At 42.3% G+C, this 17,150-nt stretch overlaps 1 protein-coding gene across 1 annotated transcript in view; it reads right to left on the minus strand.

Moving 5' to 3' along the window:
• The window catches only part of LOC149322704 (integrin beta-7-like), a 38,028-nt gene extending 27,535 nt beyond the window's left edge, over positions 1–10,493 (minus strand). Inside the window, exon 1 of the mRNA XM_089481733.1 lies at positions 10,143–10,493. Within this exon, the coding sequence (XP_089337859.1) occupies positions 10,143–10,151 (9 nt within the window). The 5' untranslated portion in view covers positions 10,152–10,493. The remainder of the gene's footprint in view (positions 1–10,142) is intronic.
• Between the last annotated feature and the right edge of the window lie 6,657 nt (positions 10,494–17,150).

Raw genomic sequence — 17,150 nt, forward strand, 5'->3', positions numbered from 1 at the left:
AATTCTGGGAATTGTAGTTTGTTGTGGCACCAGGGCTCTCTGACATAGAAGGCTAAATGTCTCACAAAACTAGTTCTTAGAATTCCATAGCAGTTTTTAATACTAGATTTCCACCTGGATTGTAGCCCATGTTTACAACATTTTCAAACATCATAAATGCCACCATGGTCAATCAGATTACCCTAAAACAGTGAATTTTAAATCCTTAGTATGAGTTAAACTGAGTGATCCTACTCTTAACTAGCCCAACATAAGTTTCTTCAAACATTCAAACCATCTGAACAATGAATAATGCATGTGCATGTGTGACCTTAATCTGATACTTTGCAAAATGTATTGCTTTTCATGAAACACTGTTTTTTCAGTGGTATTTTAAAACTGTTTTTCTACAGAACAAGCTGTTTCTGAAGAACTGGACAAAAATATGCCTTTGAAGAAAGAAATGAACTGAGCTACATTCATGACTTACAGTCATTCTGTGCTGTTTTCATTCAGAAACCAGTGATAGGAAATATCATGACAGTTAGTTTTGTTATTTTATTTGGAGAAGAAAAAATAAAGTAGTTCACCCTAAATGTTTCTACTTAAAGTGTTCCTGGGAACAGTATAGATAGTATCTGATTTCTTTCTCTCTCTTTTTTAATGAACCAAAAATCAAACCTACAATTTTTGATGTGGCTGCTGACCACCACCAAGACATTCATGCTTGGTCCAGACAGAAGCCACTTCTTTATGGTTCCTTCATATGTTTCATACTGGAGCTCTAACACTGTGAACAGCTTTTTCAGATAATTTCACAATTTTGAAAATTTGAGTCTGATTTAAAATTGAAACTCCAGATGTTACAAGAAACACTGAACACTGCAAGATTACAAAACTCATTGTCTTAGTGCAGTCCCTCCCTTCCTTTGCAAAACGGCAAACTCAACATTGGTTTAGTTCTGCTTTTGGCATTGAAAGGGCTCAGAAAAAGAGATCCGCTGTATGCACTTTTTAGAGCAGGTGTACAGAAACATCTAGAAAGTCTCACTTATATCTTGCATTTCAATTTGGAGTTCAATGAAACATATGTGTATCTGCAACCAAGAACTGAGCAGATCCAACACCGCTGAGCTTCAGTAAATTTATATATATAGATTGCCAGGCCTCAGGGTACAGCTGCACTTCTTTGCATCTCCAAACAGGAAAACAAATCACTGGATAAGTAGTTCTGGAGAAGTAAATTTGATTTTTGTACGTAAAGAAATTTTAAAGATTGGTCACAATTTCCACCCATTCCTAGCTGGTGTCAGAGGTCCCTGGACCAGAACAAAAGCATTGTATCTTACCCTTTGATATTTCACAATGAAAACTAAGACAGAAATGGCCAGGCAACATCAGAGTGTGGTCAAGATGGCAAAAGTGCAAACTACTTTTGCACTATGAACTTAGTTTGCAGTAATTGAAGTAAACTGAAAGCAAGGGGAGAAAGGAAGAGGAGACAAGAGAAACTGGGACATTTTAGAATTAGCTGAAAAAGTGGGATGACAGGGCATTAGTTGGGACCCTCCCTGCCAAATTAGGAAAGTTGGAAGATATGTTATATGTCTTTCTGCAGTTCTGGTTCACTAAAGAGCCAGGGGAAAGAAAAGCACAGAGAGAGAACAGATCTCTCTTGGTCCCACTGTGCCATTTGGAGATAGGTAAAGGATAACAGAAACATTTTGTTGTACAAGCGTTGGCAGCAGCAGTCACATGGATCCAGAAAAAAGAACTCCCAATGGACTGTTACTCAGCCCCAAAGCAGCACAAGGCCTGAGAAGCTCACCCATGTCATGTGTTTTGTATTTAAGGTTGTGGGAACTTGCAAAAATGGTAGCAATTGCTGCAGCTACTGGATGCAGTTTGTTACCTGCTCATCATCCACCCAGGGATGCTTTATTCCTGTGTGCCCCCACCAGGTTCAGAACTGCCATTTTACCTTGTTAGCTCGGATTTATCCAAATTCTGGACCAGTTGCCCCATATACTTTTCTAGACTCACTTGGCCTGCAAAACATTCTACCTTATCTCCCAACACCTGCCTGCCTCACCTCTGTGCCACCACAAAGCCCCTTACAGGTCCTATCCCTGTAATGTCTCAGGGACTTGTCTCTTTGGCCCTTAAAAATCAGGGAATGTAATACTGAGGATCTGGCAACAATCTTATGTATGTATCCTTAGGCCCGATTCACATGGTGGAAATAATCCAGAATGAATCTGGGTTGAATCTCTGTTGTCCACATGCATCCTGAATGCACCTGATTAAGGGTTTTTTGGGGGGGCTGCCAAAAAAATCCACTTAACCCAGTATAATCAATATCGGAAGGAGGGTTCTGAGGTTTTTTACAAGATCCTTATCATCGGTAGTGTGAATAACCAACCTGAACATGTTTCGAATACATTCACATCATCAACAGTCCTGTATTTGAGAAAGTGCCACCCCTTTCCCAGCTGAACAGCCGCCACTGAAACCAGAAGGGGAGAAAAGTGGGAAAGAGAGAGGAAAGGGGAGGAGACCCCCTGGTGGGAGGAGGAGTCTCTGCTCGATTGAGGGGTGCTGGTGGGTGCGGAACAAGAGAAGGGTGTCGGCACATGTGAGCAACTGAACTTGCAGAGACACGGAAAGATGTGGTTTGTGGAGAGATGTGGTTCCATGGATGCACAAGTAAGATTATTCATGAGGAATGCATGAGTGACATTATTTGCATAATTCCATTAAAAAAAACATGTCTGAATGGCCCTTTAGACTATGGTGCTAGAAGCTGTAGGATTCTCCTGCATTCAAGGAGCCTTGCTTGAGAGGTTTCTCAAATGATGGTTCTAGGATGCTTGGTAGGGGGTCGATTCCAACCCAAGTATCCTTGAACCAGCACATATTCTATACAATTAAAAACAAAGCCAGTCCACAACCCACCATTCCAGCAACCTTTGGAGCAGAGACAGGCACAGGCACTGTTGTAAAGGTTGAAGAAGTGAAGTGCAAGATTTGCTATTGCTCCTCCACTGTCACACAGAACCCTTTAGCACTGCAAAGGCATGCTTTCTCTGTAGCAACAGTCCTTTTAAGCAGAATTAAAACAAGGATTCCACACACTGCTTGATACCTAGTGCTGCAGGTCACAGTGTATTATCCAGAAAAGCATATCCCTGTGACAGCTAATATTTATGTTCTAATTTTACTCAAAAGTAAAAACTAACCAGTATTTAACAGCTTCCTGTTTTCAGATACTATTTGTTTTATTGCTTCCTGGGGAACTGGTAAGAAATAAAGGCGGGATACAGACGGGCAGGAGAAGACGTCTTGGAGGTGTATTCTGCAGAATACAGAGCCTCCAGACCGCCCGCCCCGGGGGCGTGCTTCAGGTGTCGGGGCTTCCACACGGGGGGCAGTGAAGACGCCTCACCTGGGTCCGTTTCGGACCCGTAGCTTCTATACCGCCGCCTCGGAGGACGCCGCAAAGAAAGGGGCAGCTTCCGCACGGGCGGCCCAAACCGCGGCTTTTTTTTTCCTTTGCCGGCTGGCGGATGCGCAGCTGCGCATCTGCAGCGCTAAGCAGCGGCGGCAGAAAGCCTATGTGCGCATTTAAAGTGCCCAGGCCCCTTTAAAACTTTTCCCCCCGCTCTGCCCAAGAACAATGGTGGTCTCCTGCCAGCTGGTGATCAGATGGTGTTGGCATCTTTGTCCTCTTGCACTTTGCCAGTGTCACCAGCATCATAGATGCCTCCTCTCCTTTGGTCCCCGCGCTCTTGCTGAATCTGCAATGCGCAGCCACAGCTGTCTCTGCTGCCACCACTGTCCCCCTGCCATCCCCCATCACCTCCCTTGTATATATGTAAATATTTACAGTTTTAGCGGTTTTTATTGTAAGGTGAAAATGGCACAGGAATGTGTGTAGGGGTGCACTTTAAAGTCCAAACTTTCCAAGCAGCGCATGCGTACATGTTGCTCTAGGGTTAGGGTTAGGGTTAGGGTTAGGGTTAGGAGTCTTAAAATGCGCCGCAGCTGTGCTGCAGCTTCCACACCTGCATGGCAGCGGACGCTGCAATTAAAGCCTGACTGCAAACTGCGCATGTTCCAAGACCCCAACTCATTATGCGACGCAGCAGACACGGAGCTTTTAAATGGGCAACTTACATTAGCGGCGTAGCAATTCTGGTGTACCAGTGCAGCAGCTCTCATGGCTTCTTCCACTTCTCGATATGTGTCAGCATTCAGGTAGGACTGCTCCAATTTTTGCAGAATGTTTGGCTGGGACCATATAGCTATAAGGTCAGCCGTCTCCGCATGAGACCAAGACGTCCCCCTGCCTTTTTTCGGGGTGCTGGTGGATGGCTGTGCCATCCTGCCTGGTGCCAAAGGGGAGCCGCCGCACAGCTGTGCCAGGAGCAGCCCAACTGTGCCCGTTCCCAGGTGAAAATGGCACAGGAATGTGTGTAGGGGGACACTTTAAATTCCAAACTTTCCCTTATCACTTTCTACAACCAAAACATCCGCCGGCAAAACTTACAACTTCCCGCGATTCTAGCAACGCATGCGCACAAGTGGCTCTAGGGTTAAGGTTACGAGCCTTAAAATGCGCCGCAGCTGTGCCGCAGCTTCCACAGCTGCATGGCAGCAGACGCTGCAATTAAAGCCTGACTGCAAACCACGCATGTCCCGGACCCCGACCCATTATGCGACGCAGCTGACACGGAGCTTTTAAACGGGCAACTTATATTTGCGGCGTAGCAATTCGGACGTACCGGTGCAGCTGCTTACATACGGAGATGCGCACGTACGCCGCAAATCAAAAAGAAGCGGAAAAAAGCAGCACCTTTTTAATGCCGCCTCTTCCCGCTTGGGGCGTGCGGGGGGCGTGTTCATGGCGGCATTCAGGTAAGGGCCGTCTGAAGGCTCTACCTTCATGACGTCATGAATACACCCCTTTTTGCCCGTCTGTATCCCGCCAATGCTACTTAATTGCCCTACTGCCATTCTGTTTCTCAGAACTGGGGAGTAATTAAATATTGAGTTCCTCTCTTTTCTTCCTTTCCATTTTTTTTTAGTGAAGTAGCTCTATATTACAGTACTATAATAATGAAAACAAAAAATTAGTAATGAAATAATCAGTGAATAAAGTTCTCATTCTCCATATGTGAGAAAAGAAGGACATTGGGACAATCCGATGCATCTTTACACAGATATGTATCATACTGTATACCTCAGACCTTGTTTCCAGCTAACAGAAATTACTTAAGGGGCTTTTTCTGCTCTCATGAAGATAACTATGACTGGATGTTCTGGATAAATTGTTTGTTTTGCATTCTCTGGTGAGAAAAGGGTGAATAAAAAGAAAGATATTTCAGAGAAGAGTTAAGGAGGAGACAACCATGAGTCAAGGAAGTCTGGGCTGCTTTGGCAATGGTAAAAACAATGAGTATTGGGACATCTTTAAACTAATACATTTTCTTATGGCATAAGCTTTCCTTGACTACAGTCCACTTCACTGCAAGCATCAGTTTTATCATGTACATGTGTTGAAATGGGCTATACTCCACAAAACCCTTACATCATAATAAAATGAGTTAGACTTTAAGGTTTTGCTTGCAACAGACTAACCTGGCTATGTTCCTTGAATTAAGGAAAAAATGTGTGTGCAATAGAGAAAAAAGGAGAGAAAATGTGTAATTGTCTAAATGGCATAAATAAAATTCCTTTATTGCTCATGACACTTATCTTTTCCTTACACAGGCTGTGTCACACAATAGTAGGACAGTGAAATTACCCCGTTATAAAGTAAAAAGAACACACCTAAGATGACTTCATCTAAACAAATAAAACAGTTAATCTATTCATTTCCGTTATGTTGGCTTCCTTCAATTGCCTTTCTTTGTCTGAGGTTCACACATGGTTACGCTATCTATATTGTACTATTAGTTCACACCTGCTGTAGCATCAGAAGCAACAACAACAAAAGGACTGTGTGTAGCTTCCACACAAGGAAGGCTTGAGATGCAACAGTTTGTTCACACAAATAAAACAGTACATAGTTGTCTGCAGTATGCATATTAATCTCAGTTGTTAAGTGTCTTCTTTAATGGCGCCGCAGAATTTATGTGCTCAAAATGTTTTTGACCAGATACAACAGCAGGACAAAAATAAAGGAGTGTACATACTATAAACCGAATTGTGGTATTTATGTTGTTATTAGTTGTTGTTTTTTAATAGAACCTCATGACCAACATCTAGAGAAAGGTGCAAAATAAAAACAACCATAGTGATTTTTTTAAAAAAGGCATCCAGGTATTTGGTTTATGTACCAGAATTTAATGGAACTCATAGTTTTTTCACACACAAATTATTTGAAGGGGGGATGTTTTTGTTGCATCTGTTAGAAAACTGGGAGTAAGAAATCTTTGCTTATCTGTTGCATAGCATTCAGATATCTACCCAAGATCCAGCTCTGTCATCCGTACTGTCAAGCAGCTCCCTTCAAAATGATTGTCCTTGTGAATGCCTTGGCACAGTTAAATCTTAGTATGTGGCCATTGATGTCTGTTATCTAAAAAGAAAAGTCTGCCTATTTGAATAAGTCTTTAAGAAAGTTCTTTTGTTATGGGAGCCCACATGGATAGAAAGACCTGAAAGAGTCAGGATACCATGCAAAGAAAGTTGGATGTTTTTAAAAATTTGAAATCTGGTAGATGAGCAACTGAAAAGGGGGGAAAGGGTAAAATAGACACATGCATCAGAGACAGGGCACTGGAACTGAAATGTATAACCCCCTTGGCTTGTGAACATCCACAGTGACTGGTCTGTCAGGAGTGGCTTGGGACTTCCTGTCTTCCATGGCAGCCACGGGTCTTTCCCAAGTGTTACCTGTCTTCATTCATGTTGAAGGGCACACACTGGGCTTTGTTTTCTGTGCTGGATGGGATGATAAGGACTTGGGTATAGATGGACTGCCTACAGAGACAATTTACTACTTAGTTGGATTTAGACTTCTAGGCACTTTTTTTTGGGGGGGGGGGGGTTGATTAAGACGGTCCACCCACATGTGTTGATAGATCTATAAGGTTTGCATATTGCTCTTGGGGATTTTCGTGTCATCTCAGCAGGTGATTCTGCTGAAAACTTTGCTGATCTCTGGAAGGGGCAAGGAAGTTGACACAATCATTCCCAAGCACCCCATCTTGCAGAGTGGAAACGAACCAGCCAAAGTTCATTTTCCAAGGAGTTGGTGGTGATGAAAGAATTGAGATGAAGACGAGAGTGATATTGGTGGAAAACTCACTGCAAATCCAATTAAATATGGATTAGAAGCTGTCTGAAGATTTATGATGTGGCAACCTGGGCAGCAATTAAATTATTCCTTTCTACCATGACTGGGGCTGCAAAGAGCTTTCCAGCAGAACTGATTTGAGTGATTATAAATCTATTGCTTTGGTCCAGGAGAAGAGAACATTGAGCACTTGATAACCTACTGTGAAGAATTTGCATAGCATTTTGCAAATAAAATTATTGAGAGCCAGAGGATGGCTCAGGAAAAAAATGACTTGAGTGTTAGAATCAAAACCATTCCAGGGGATATAACTCTGGCTCCTGCTTGTACCTATCTTAATTTGTAAACAGCTTTGAGTCCATTAGAAAGCAGCAGGATATGAATACTGTTGTCAGATTATTGTTAGCCTGGAGAAAAAAGTGATTCCAATTGTGTTGGCACAAGTCTGATGGGGCAGAAAAATAGATAGATAACTGAGTCACTGAACTAGAGAAAAATCATAAAAATCCATTCCCACTGTATAGTAGATTAAAAAAATGATGTAGAACAACAAATCACTAAGCATAGCTGCCACTTCCCTCCGATGTGCAAGTGGAACTCTTTTTTGGCTACATAAGGACAAATTCTTGGAGAATATAGATGGCTGTTTATCAATGTGCTGTTCACATAGACATATTTTCAAGAATGAATCCAAAATCAATTTGCCTCTAGAGAAAGAAGCCACAGCAAACTGTATGCATAACAGTATGCCTGACTGCAGCCTGGCACAGTATGTGTTGATGCGATGTGCAAAATCATAGTTTCTCATTTCGATAGTTAGAAATTGATCTCTGTATGCCAGTTGTCTTGTTTTTAGTCAGGTCTTGTTTTGCATGAAATATTTGTATTCTCTAACTGTAATCAAGTGGTAGAACGCAGATGTCACTTGTGGGGCTTGTGGGGCTGCACCTCGATGTTAATGGTATGGTATGGTGTGGTATGGGATGGGAGCAGATATGTTTTGTTTAGGATCATCATAGGTTGGAAATCACTTGAAGGTACACAACATCAGCAAAATAATAACATTAAAATTACAACTGCAAAAAATAGAAAAAAACTGTCTATCTTCACAAGCCATATTTGTAAAATGAGATGATAATACAAGGAAGTTGGGAGAAAGGCAAACACCGTGTTCACCAAGAAGCAGCAAAAAAAAAAAAAAAAAGAAAAAAAAAAGAGGATGAGCTTAAGCTGCAAGCAAACTAGATGGCATGAAAAATGTAGATTTCCTAAAGTGGAAGCAGTGGAGCAAACTGTATCAAATATAGTATAAGGACTGGTGAGATGCTGTGCAAAGAGAATTGGATTTCAGTCTTAGATGTTTTGAATCAAGCTTCTTTGAAATTGACTTTTTAAATACCTTGATTCATTGATTTATTGCACTCTTAAACTTTTCATTTACTAAGTTCAAGTCCAGTTTGTCCAAATTTAGCCTCAGTTCATCACCTGCAAAATGCAGATTATTTAGACCTGCCTTACAGAGAAACTGGGAAGGCAAAATAAAGGACTGCAGTAGTCTGCATATTGTTCATATGTTAGCACCTCCATTCCCAAGGTATGTGGAGATATTTAATTCAACACCCACAATGGGCAATTTTTGTAAAGTTAATTCTGAATTATTAAGGGCATGAGCTATATGCACTTTGATGCATCCAAGATTAACAGATTTCTTCTGCATTCTTGACTCCATCACTCACAGCAGCTTTAGAGAATTTAAGAAACATAAACTTCATTTTGTAACACAAAAATAATGATCATCTGCCTACAGCTTCCCATCCATAGTTAGAGACTTTACTTTCTTTGAATCCCTGGGGCAGAATGGAATTATACAGGCTTTACAGATGAAAGATCCATCTCTCTATCAGCTACAAATAGACCCGTCTCTAATAGATGTGTCTAATTCTTTTAAATATGCACACCACATTTATATTAACATTGAATGAACATAATGGTAATGTTTAAATTGTGTCTGAAAACGTTACAAGTTTTCAGTCTCAAAAAAGAAAGAAATCAGACATAAAAGAAAGGGAGTGAGAAAGTGGGGCTAGATGTTTGAAAGAGGAGCGAGTATTTCAGCTGTTCCTTAAAGATAATAAACCTACATCTGTCCCTACAACTTTATTAGGGATGCATCCATGCTGCAGAAATAATCCAGTTTGACACCGCTTTAACTGCCATGGCTCAATGCTATGGAATGCTGGGAACTGTAGTTTCTTGCAGCACCAGAGCCTCCTGACAGAGAAGATTAAATGCCTCACAAAACTACAGTTTTCAGCATTCCATAACATTGAACCATGGCAGTTAAAGTGGTGTCAAATTGGATTATTTGGGCAGCCCAGATGCAGCCTATAAGGATTCCATCTGTAGCACTGCCAGCTTTTCAACAGACTACCATTGCTGTCCATCATCTGCAGCTCCATGTGCACAGTTAGGCGGACAACACTTCTGCTGTAAAGGGCTGCATCTCTGGATTTCATCACAAGAAATTGTTTAAGAATAGAACAGGCTTGATGAGCCTTTTCTGACTTTTCTTTTTCTGTTCATTTAGAAATCCTAGCCTTTTCTCCTTCTATGCACAGCTCAGGAGAAAGCATTCCTGATCCACACCAGTCAACAGCATGGCCACACAGAAAAGAGGACAAGCTTCGCACGTTATGCCTTCTGCACCTCCAAGAGTTGTGGGGAGGAATTTCAATAGGTGTAACTGGCCATGCAAGTCCCTCTTTCGCACATCATTAAAGGTAATTGACCTTTATCCTGTCTTTCATGTGGCCATCTTCCCAAAAAAATACACTTGTACAGATCTGGTAGGGCAGCTTACCGTTGTCATGTATCTGTGCAGGATTCCTCCTGATCACTGTGACATTGAGACCGGAGCAGGCTGAAAGAGAGAAGAACAGCTTCTAGTATCCCAAGCCTTCTTGGTGGGTGTTTCCAGTTCAAAGGAGCAAAGAGAAGGCTGGCCAGGCACTTCCTGTTACGCTCAGCACTGCTCCTGGGCGACAATTTGCATGCATCTTTTCTTTCTTCTCATGGCTGAGAGGAAGCCCAAATGTCACGCAATGGAAGCACTGTAGGTGGGAAGGCAAGAGGGCAAGTCAAAGAGAAAAAGATAAGGAAACTAGGAGATATCAGACGATGAAGCCTTTTCTGGCAGAAGGCTACAAATATGATCACTTGCAAACACAGGACTGTTCTACCATCTGACAAAACTCAGGTGACAAACACTGGGGGACAACATAATAGACCACTAGTTCTTGTTGTATGCCTTCAAGTTGTTTCCAAATTATGGAAACAACCAAGGGCAACCTATCATGGAGTTTTCTTGGTAAATTTCTTCAGAGGGGGTTTGCCATTGCCATCCTGTGAGACTGAGAGAGTGTGACTTGCCCAAGGTCATCCAGTGGCTATACATGGCTGAATAAGAATTTGAATAAGAATAAGAAGGAGTCCTATGCTCAAACCACTACACCATGCTGGCTCTTCGCTTCTCTTAAAGTCACTTAAGCTGTGTGCGGTGTGTTGAAACATGCTGTTCCACATCCAGTGTTGCAGTGAGATTTATCTGCCCATCCACTTGGATGCAACAGATGAATTGGATGCAGTGAAATGGAATGGCAGCTGCCATATCCTTCCCTTCTGCCAGCAAAATACAACATATATGGGAAGATATTTGTCACAGCCCTGTGGTGGTGCTATGTATGTGATCAAATGTAGCTACTGTCAAAAGGCTCTGAAAGTAGCTAATTCAAAGGCTGCGAGTGCTTGTTGAATGTATCTATTATAGAAATCCAGTAGGTGACACTTTACTTTCAGTGCCTCTCCATGCTAAGGAAAGTTCCACACCTTGTATTAATGTCAGCGTTACAGGTAAACAAAATTGCAATCTGAAATTGTAATTTGTAATGAAAGAGTGAGGGGACTGAAAAACAGTGAGGAAAAGAATGGAGAGATTATTGCTTTTAAACCCGAGTTCAGTCTCAGTGTGTTCTTTATCTTTTAACTTCTTTTTTTAGCCAAAACTTGCTCCTAGAGCAGCCTGCAAAGATCAGTGATAATAAGACAATTCTTGCCACTGCATAAAAGAAAACGGCATGGGAAGGGAAGAGTAAATGGGGATGCTAGGTAGGTGGATCCATGTCCTTTTACAGATACATTGTTAAATGTATACACTCAACTGGAAAACACTCTTAGAATGATCTATATAAAAACACATCCAAAACAAATGTGTCATTATTGCACCATAAAACATTTGGACTTAACTTGCAAGAGTATACTACTCTCTTGGCTTATATGGGGCCACTTGGTGTATTAATATTGCAAAAACAATTAACATTTTGTAAACATTTCCTAGGCCTCATTCATACTGGCATAAAGGACCTGGAAGGAACTGGGCTGATTCGGATGCCCCTCCCCCGAATCGCTCCGTTAGCAAGTGCCCACTACAAATGTTAAATCGAATGCATTCTGTGTCTGCTGGTGAGGTGGCCGCTGTCAATCAAGCGATCGTCATGGTGACGTTTTGAAGGGCATCGGAAAGTGTCCTACCCCTCCTCCCTTTTTTTAAAGAGCCAGGCACAGGGTCAATTTTTTATAAACCTGTGGGCATTTGGGTCAGATCTGCCCCTGTCCCAGGCAAAGGATGGAATTGTCATGCATTTTTTATGCTTTTAAAAGCAACATTTGTAGCTTTCCCTTTGCTTCCCTTGCTGTATCTGCTCAAGAAGACAAATCATGCCCATATTTGCTCAAAAAAAATTGTTAAAAAATGTAACATTGATTGTAAGTGAGGTCTTTTGCAACATTTGTAGCTTCCCCCTCTGCTGTAAGCGAGGAGATCCAAGGATATAAACTGCAAGCCTGGCTCTATCTGCCTCTGGATTACAAACAATGTGCATATTTGCTAAAAAAAATGTTTAAATTTGAACAGGGGGGGGGGGGGTTGCCTGACGTGAGCTCCGTTCGTGACCTGAACTTTTTCCTCCTGCAAGGGAAGGAATGCCCAGCGACAGAGGGCTGTGGGCAGGAGATGCAGGGAAAAGAGGCTCCTAAAGAATGCCTTCCCTTGCTCCCTTCTTCCCAGGGCTCTTTCCTCCTCCCCCTCCCCTCCAATGAGGGGAGGAAATGCCTTGCCCTTTGCCCACCCTCTGACCTAAATCCCTCCCTCAATTTGCCTCGATCGTGATCGAGGCCAAAGTTCTCATTCCCAGAACCCGGGGTTTTCCAAAAGAAATGGTATTTGCGCTGATTTCAAAAACACCGTGCTAGGGGCCATTTAACACGGAACAGGTGTGCAAGCCTCGGATTCGCTTGTGTGAGATTCGGGGTGAGTAGGAACTTCACGTGCAAGATTCGCTTTGAAAACCGCTTTATTTCGTAGTCTGAATGGCCCCAAAGTGGTGGCTTGTTTTCTCAGTTTGATTTGCAAAATCACCTGCTGCCACTTTTTATGTCAGATGTTTTCACTCAGTCACTTTTTCCAGATGTGCAGTTGATGTTATCATTTATTCCTACCCACAAGCAACTGGGATGGAGAGATAGTGGCTGCTGCAAAGTTACACCCCTCCATCCCACCCTACAGCTCCCGCTGAGATCTCCCTCCCTCCAGAGACCAAATGCAATTTTTGAGGCCCCCAAAGGGAGGGGAAGCAACTTGTCTTTCCATTATGCTTAGGCCCAGCTTCATGACCTGATGAATTTTGTTCACCACGAACTAGTAAAGGGGGATCACTTGTGCATCACCAGGGAAAACAGAAAAGCATAATGGGGGGAAAAAAAGACACAGGCTGCACTGCAATAATCTGGTTTGACAGCACTTTAATTGCCATGACTCAATGGAATTCTGGGAAGCGTAGTTTGTTGCAGCTCCGCTCTGATACTTCCCAGAATTCTATAGCATTGACCCATGGCAGTTAAAGGTATCAAACCGGAGTATTTCTGCAGGTTAGATGCAGCTACAGATTTGTTTACAATTTGCACCAGCTATTTTATATCTACCGTATATAAGAAAATTTGAACACCTATTTGATGTTGTGTGCCTTCAAGTCATTTCTGATTCATGACAACCCTAAAGTGAGCCTATCAGGGGGTTCTCTTGGCAAGATTTGTTCGAAGGAGATTTGCCAATGTCTTCCCTGAGGCTGAGAGAGTATGACTTGCCCAAGGTCAAACAGTGGATTTAAATGGCTGAGTGGATATTCGAACCCTGGTCTCCAGAGTCCAACACTTTTAAACCACTAGGCCATGCTGACTCTCTAAAAACATCTATACTACAATCTAAATAGAAATCCACTATATTGCAAGATCATGGTGAAGAATGGGAAAGGAGGACCACTCTCTCTTTTCTCTTTTAATGTATCTTCCATCTTCAAATCAGACTTTGACTGGATAACCCTAAAAGAATATCTTCAAATCTCCCTGGAATGGCCTTCCTAAAGAATTCTATCTGGCATTCTGATTAAATACTTGTTGATGCCAGGTCTCAATTTTGGCAGGTGTTTAGGCTGTGATCTTTTAAAATATAGGATATATTCATTTCTGCTACCTCCTGCACCCAATTCGGTTATGGGTTCAGCCAGGAGAGCAGGGGCACCTTAGGGAAGGTGTACTTTTAAGTTTTAATTCAGAAAGAGATGGGAAGCAAAGAAAACATTGTGTTCATTGGGTAAGAATTAGAAACATCACCTTAAATTAGGTAATAATTAACCAAAAGGGCCCTCTTGGTGGTTGCTCCCAGGCTGTGGGATTCCCTTCCTCAGGAGGCTAGTCTGGCTCCTCTCTGCTCTCCTTTTGTCCACAGGTAAAGACCATTTGATTTAAACGGGCGTCCTTGATAACTAAATCAGGGCAGGGATGCTGTATTTCTATTTAAATTATTTTTAAATGATTCTATACTTATCGAAAATTTAAATTTGTTTCAGCATAATAAACTTAATTCAGTTTTAACTTTTTTTTAATCACCATCCATTAGTTCTGGATTCTTCAACTGTAAATTTCTTGTAGTGATCATATGAATCGGCTGCAACTCCACTGCAGGAATAATCCAGTTTGACACCAATTTAGCTGCCATACCTCAACACTATGAAGTTTTGTGAGACATTTAGCCTTCTGTGTCAGAGAGTTCTGGCATCACAACAAACTACAAATCCCAGGATTCCATAGCATTGAGCCATGGCAATTAAAGCGGTGCCAACTTGGATTATTTCTGCAGTGTTGATGCAGCCATCCTGTATTTTTATTTAGGTCTGTAATGTTTTTACTTATAGGAACCCACTTGGGCCTTTTCTTGTCTTGGACTGCTACCTTTTACAAGCATTGGTGCCTTTTTGAGAGCATGGCACTTTGCAGAAAATGGATGTGTGTTGTATTCAGTTTGTGACATGTAGTGTTGCTGTGGTTTTTGTTACCTACTAGGGGGGCCATTCAGACTACGAAATAAAGCGGTTTTCAAAGCGAATCTTGCACGTGAAGTTCCTACTCACCCCGAATCTCACACAAGCGAATCCGAGGCTTGCACACCTGTTCCGTGTTAAATGGCCCCTAGCACGGTGTTTTTGAAATCAGCGCAAATACCATTTCTTTTGGAAAACCCCGGGTTCTGGGAATGAGAACTTTGGCCTCGATCACGATCGAGGCAAATTGAGGGAGGGATTTAGGTCAGAGGGTGGGCAAAGGGCAAGGCATTTCCTCCCCTCATTGGAGGGGAGGGGGAGGAGGAAAGAGCCCTGGGAAGAAGGGAGCAAGGGAAGGCATTCTTTAGGAGCCTCTTTTCCCTGCATCTCCTGCCCACAGCCCTCTGTCGCTGGGCATTCCTTCCCTTGCAGGAGGAAAAAGTTCAGGTCACGAACGGAGCTCACGTCAGGCAACCCCCCCCCCCCCCCCTGTTCAAATTTAAACATTTTTTTTAGCAAATATGCACATTGTTTGTAATCCAGAGGCAGATAGAGCCAGGCTTGCAGTTTATATCCTTGGATCTCCTCGCTTACAGCAGAGGGGGAAGCTACAAATGTTGCAAAAGACCTCACTTACAATCAATGTTACATTTTTTAACAATTTTTTTTGAGCAAATATGGGCATGATTTGTCTTCTTGAGCAGATACAGCAAGGGAAGCAAAGGGAAAGCTACAAATGTTGCTTTTAAAAGCATAAAAAATGCATGACAATTCCATCCTTTGCCTGGGACAGGGGCAGATCTGACCCAAATGCCCACAGGTTTATAAAAAATTGACCCTGTGCCTGGCTCTTTAAAAAAAGGGAGGAGGGGTAGGACACTTTCCGATGCCCTTCAAAACGTCACCATGACGATCGCTTGATTGACAGCGGCCACCTCACCAGCAGACACAGAATGCATTCGATTTAACATTTGTAGTGGGCACTTGCTAACGGAGCGATTCGGGGGAGGGGCATCCGAATCAGCCCAGTTCCTTCCAGGTCCTTTATGCCAGTATGAATGAGGCCTTGTGTCTTTGTGATACAAGCAGGGTAACAAGTGTCCTAACAGCAAAGGAGGACAAAGCACCACAAAATGTAGGATATTCAAGAAAAATAGAGGACATCACAAAAAAAAAGCTAAGAACACTTAATATAAATGTGAATTCATGCTTCTTAGTAATGCTCAGAATGTAGTATATTTTGACATTCTTCCTGGACAGTAGGTTGAAATGTAGGGCATGTCTTGGAAAAGGAGGACCTCTGGTCACCCTGGATACAAGCAAAAAACATTATGGCTATATCCGCATTGCAGAAATAATCCAGGTTGACACGACTTTAACTGCCATGGCTCAATGTGACGGTATTCTGGGATTTGTCATTTGTTGTGGCACTAGAGCTCACTCTGATAGAAGAGGCTAAATGTCTCACAAAACTACAATTTCCAGACTTCCATTGCATTGAACAATGGCAGTTAAAGCAGTGCCAACCTGGGTTATTTCTGTAGTGCAGATGCAGCCCATAATATACTAATAAATCAAAAGAATCAGACCTGTAGCTGAGGACAGGTCCATAGCCACCCAAATTCGAAGAACTGTGATGTCCCAGCCAAGTGCCTTTGTTTGTTTTTAGAAATACACATTTTCCATTTGCAAAGACAGCTTGGCTTTTGACTAGGAGTTTGTGTATCCAAAATCCCCCTGACCCTAAATACCCTCAAGGCACCAGATACTGTCTGATCTTAGACACTATACAGGATTGGTCCTAGTTAGTACTTGGATGGGAGACCACCACCAAATACCCAGTGCTATTATAGGCTATATTTCTGAGGATGGAACTGGGAAAATCACCTTTTAATATTCCTTGCCTAAGAAAACCCTGTGAAATTTATGAAGTCACTGTAAGTCGACAGATGACTTGAAGGCACAAACACACAACATTATTGTCTCAAGATCATTGTTTCATTTATTGGTTGGGGTGGGGAAAATCCCACCCCAACCCCAATGGCAGGACATTTTTGAAAGAATAAACTCCGCTCGGCCACCTCCCTGGCCCAGTTTAAAAAGGGGCTTAAAACTTTTTTGTTTAAATTGGCATTCCCCGACACAAGCCCCAATTAGCTCTCCCCCCCCCCCCCAGGCCAGCAGTGGCAAGCTGGCTTGATTGTTTTAATATGTTGTAATTTTAATGTAACTGTAATTTGTTGTATCGTTTTGATGTTTTTATGATGTTGTACACTGCCCTGATTGTATAGAAGGGCAGTATAGAAATAAAATTTTTATTATTTATTATTATAGAGTTTAATACTGCTATTTTTGGGGCTATATCCTATAAATCACAGCATTTTCTAGCCAGCATGGGCAGAGACCATGCTGGTGGGTAGATTTTGGGATGTGTAATC

This window comes from Sceloporus occidentalis, unplaced genomic scaffold (assembly GCF_023333645.1).
Source record: "Sceloporus occidentalis isolate IW3139 unplaced genomic scaffold, rSceOcc1.0.p SCAF_1, whole genome shotgun sequence".
NCBI lineage: Eukaryota > Metazoa > Chordata > Lepidosauria > Squamata > Phrynosomatidae > Sceloporus > Sceloporus occidentalis.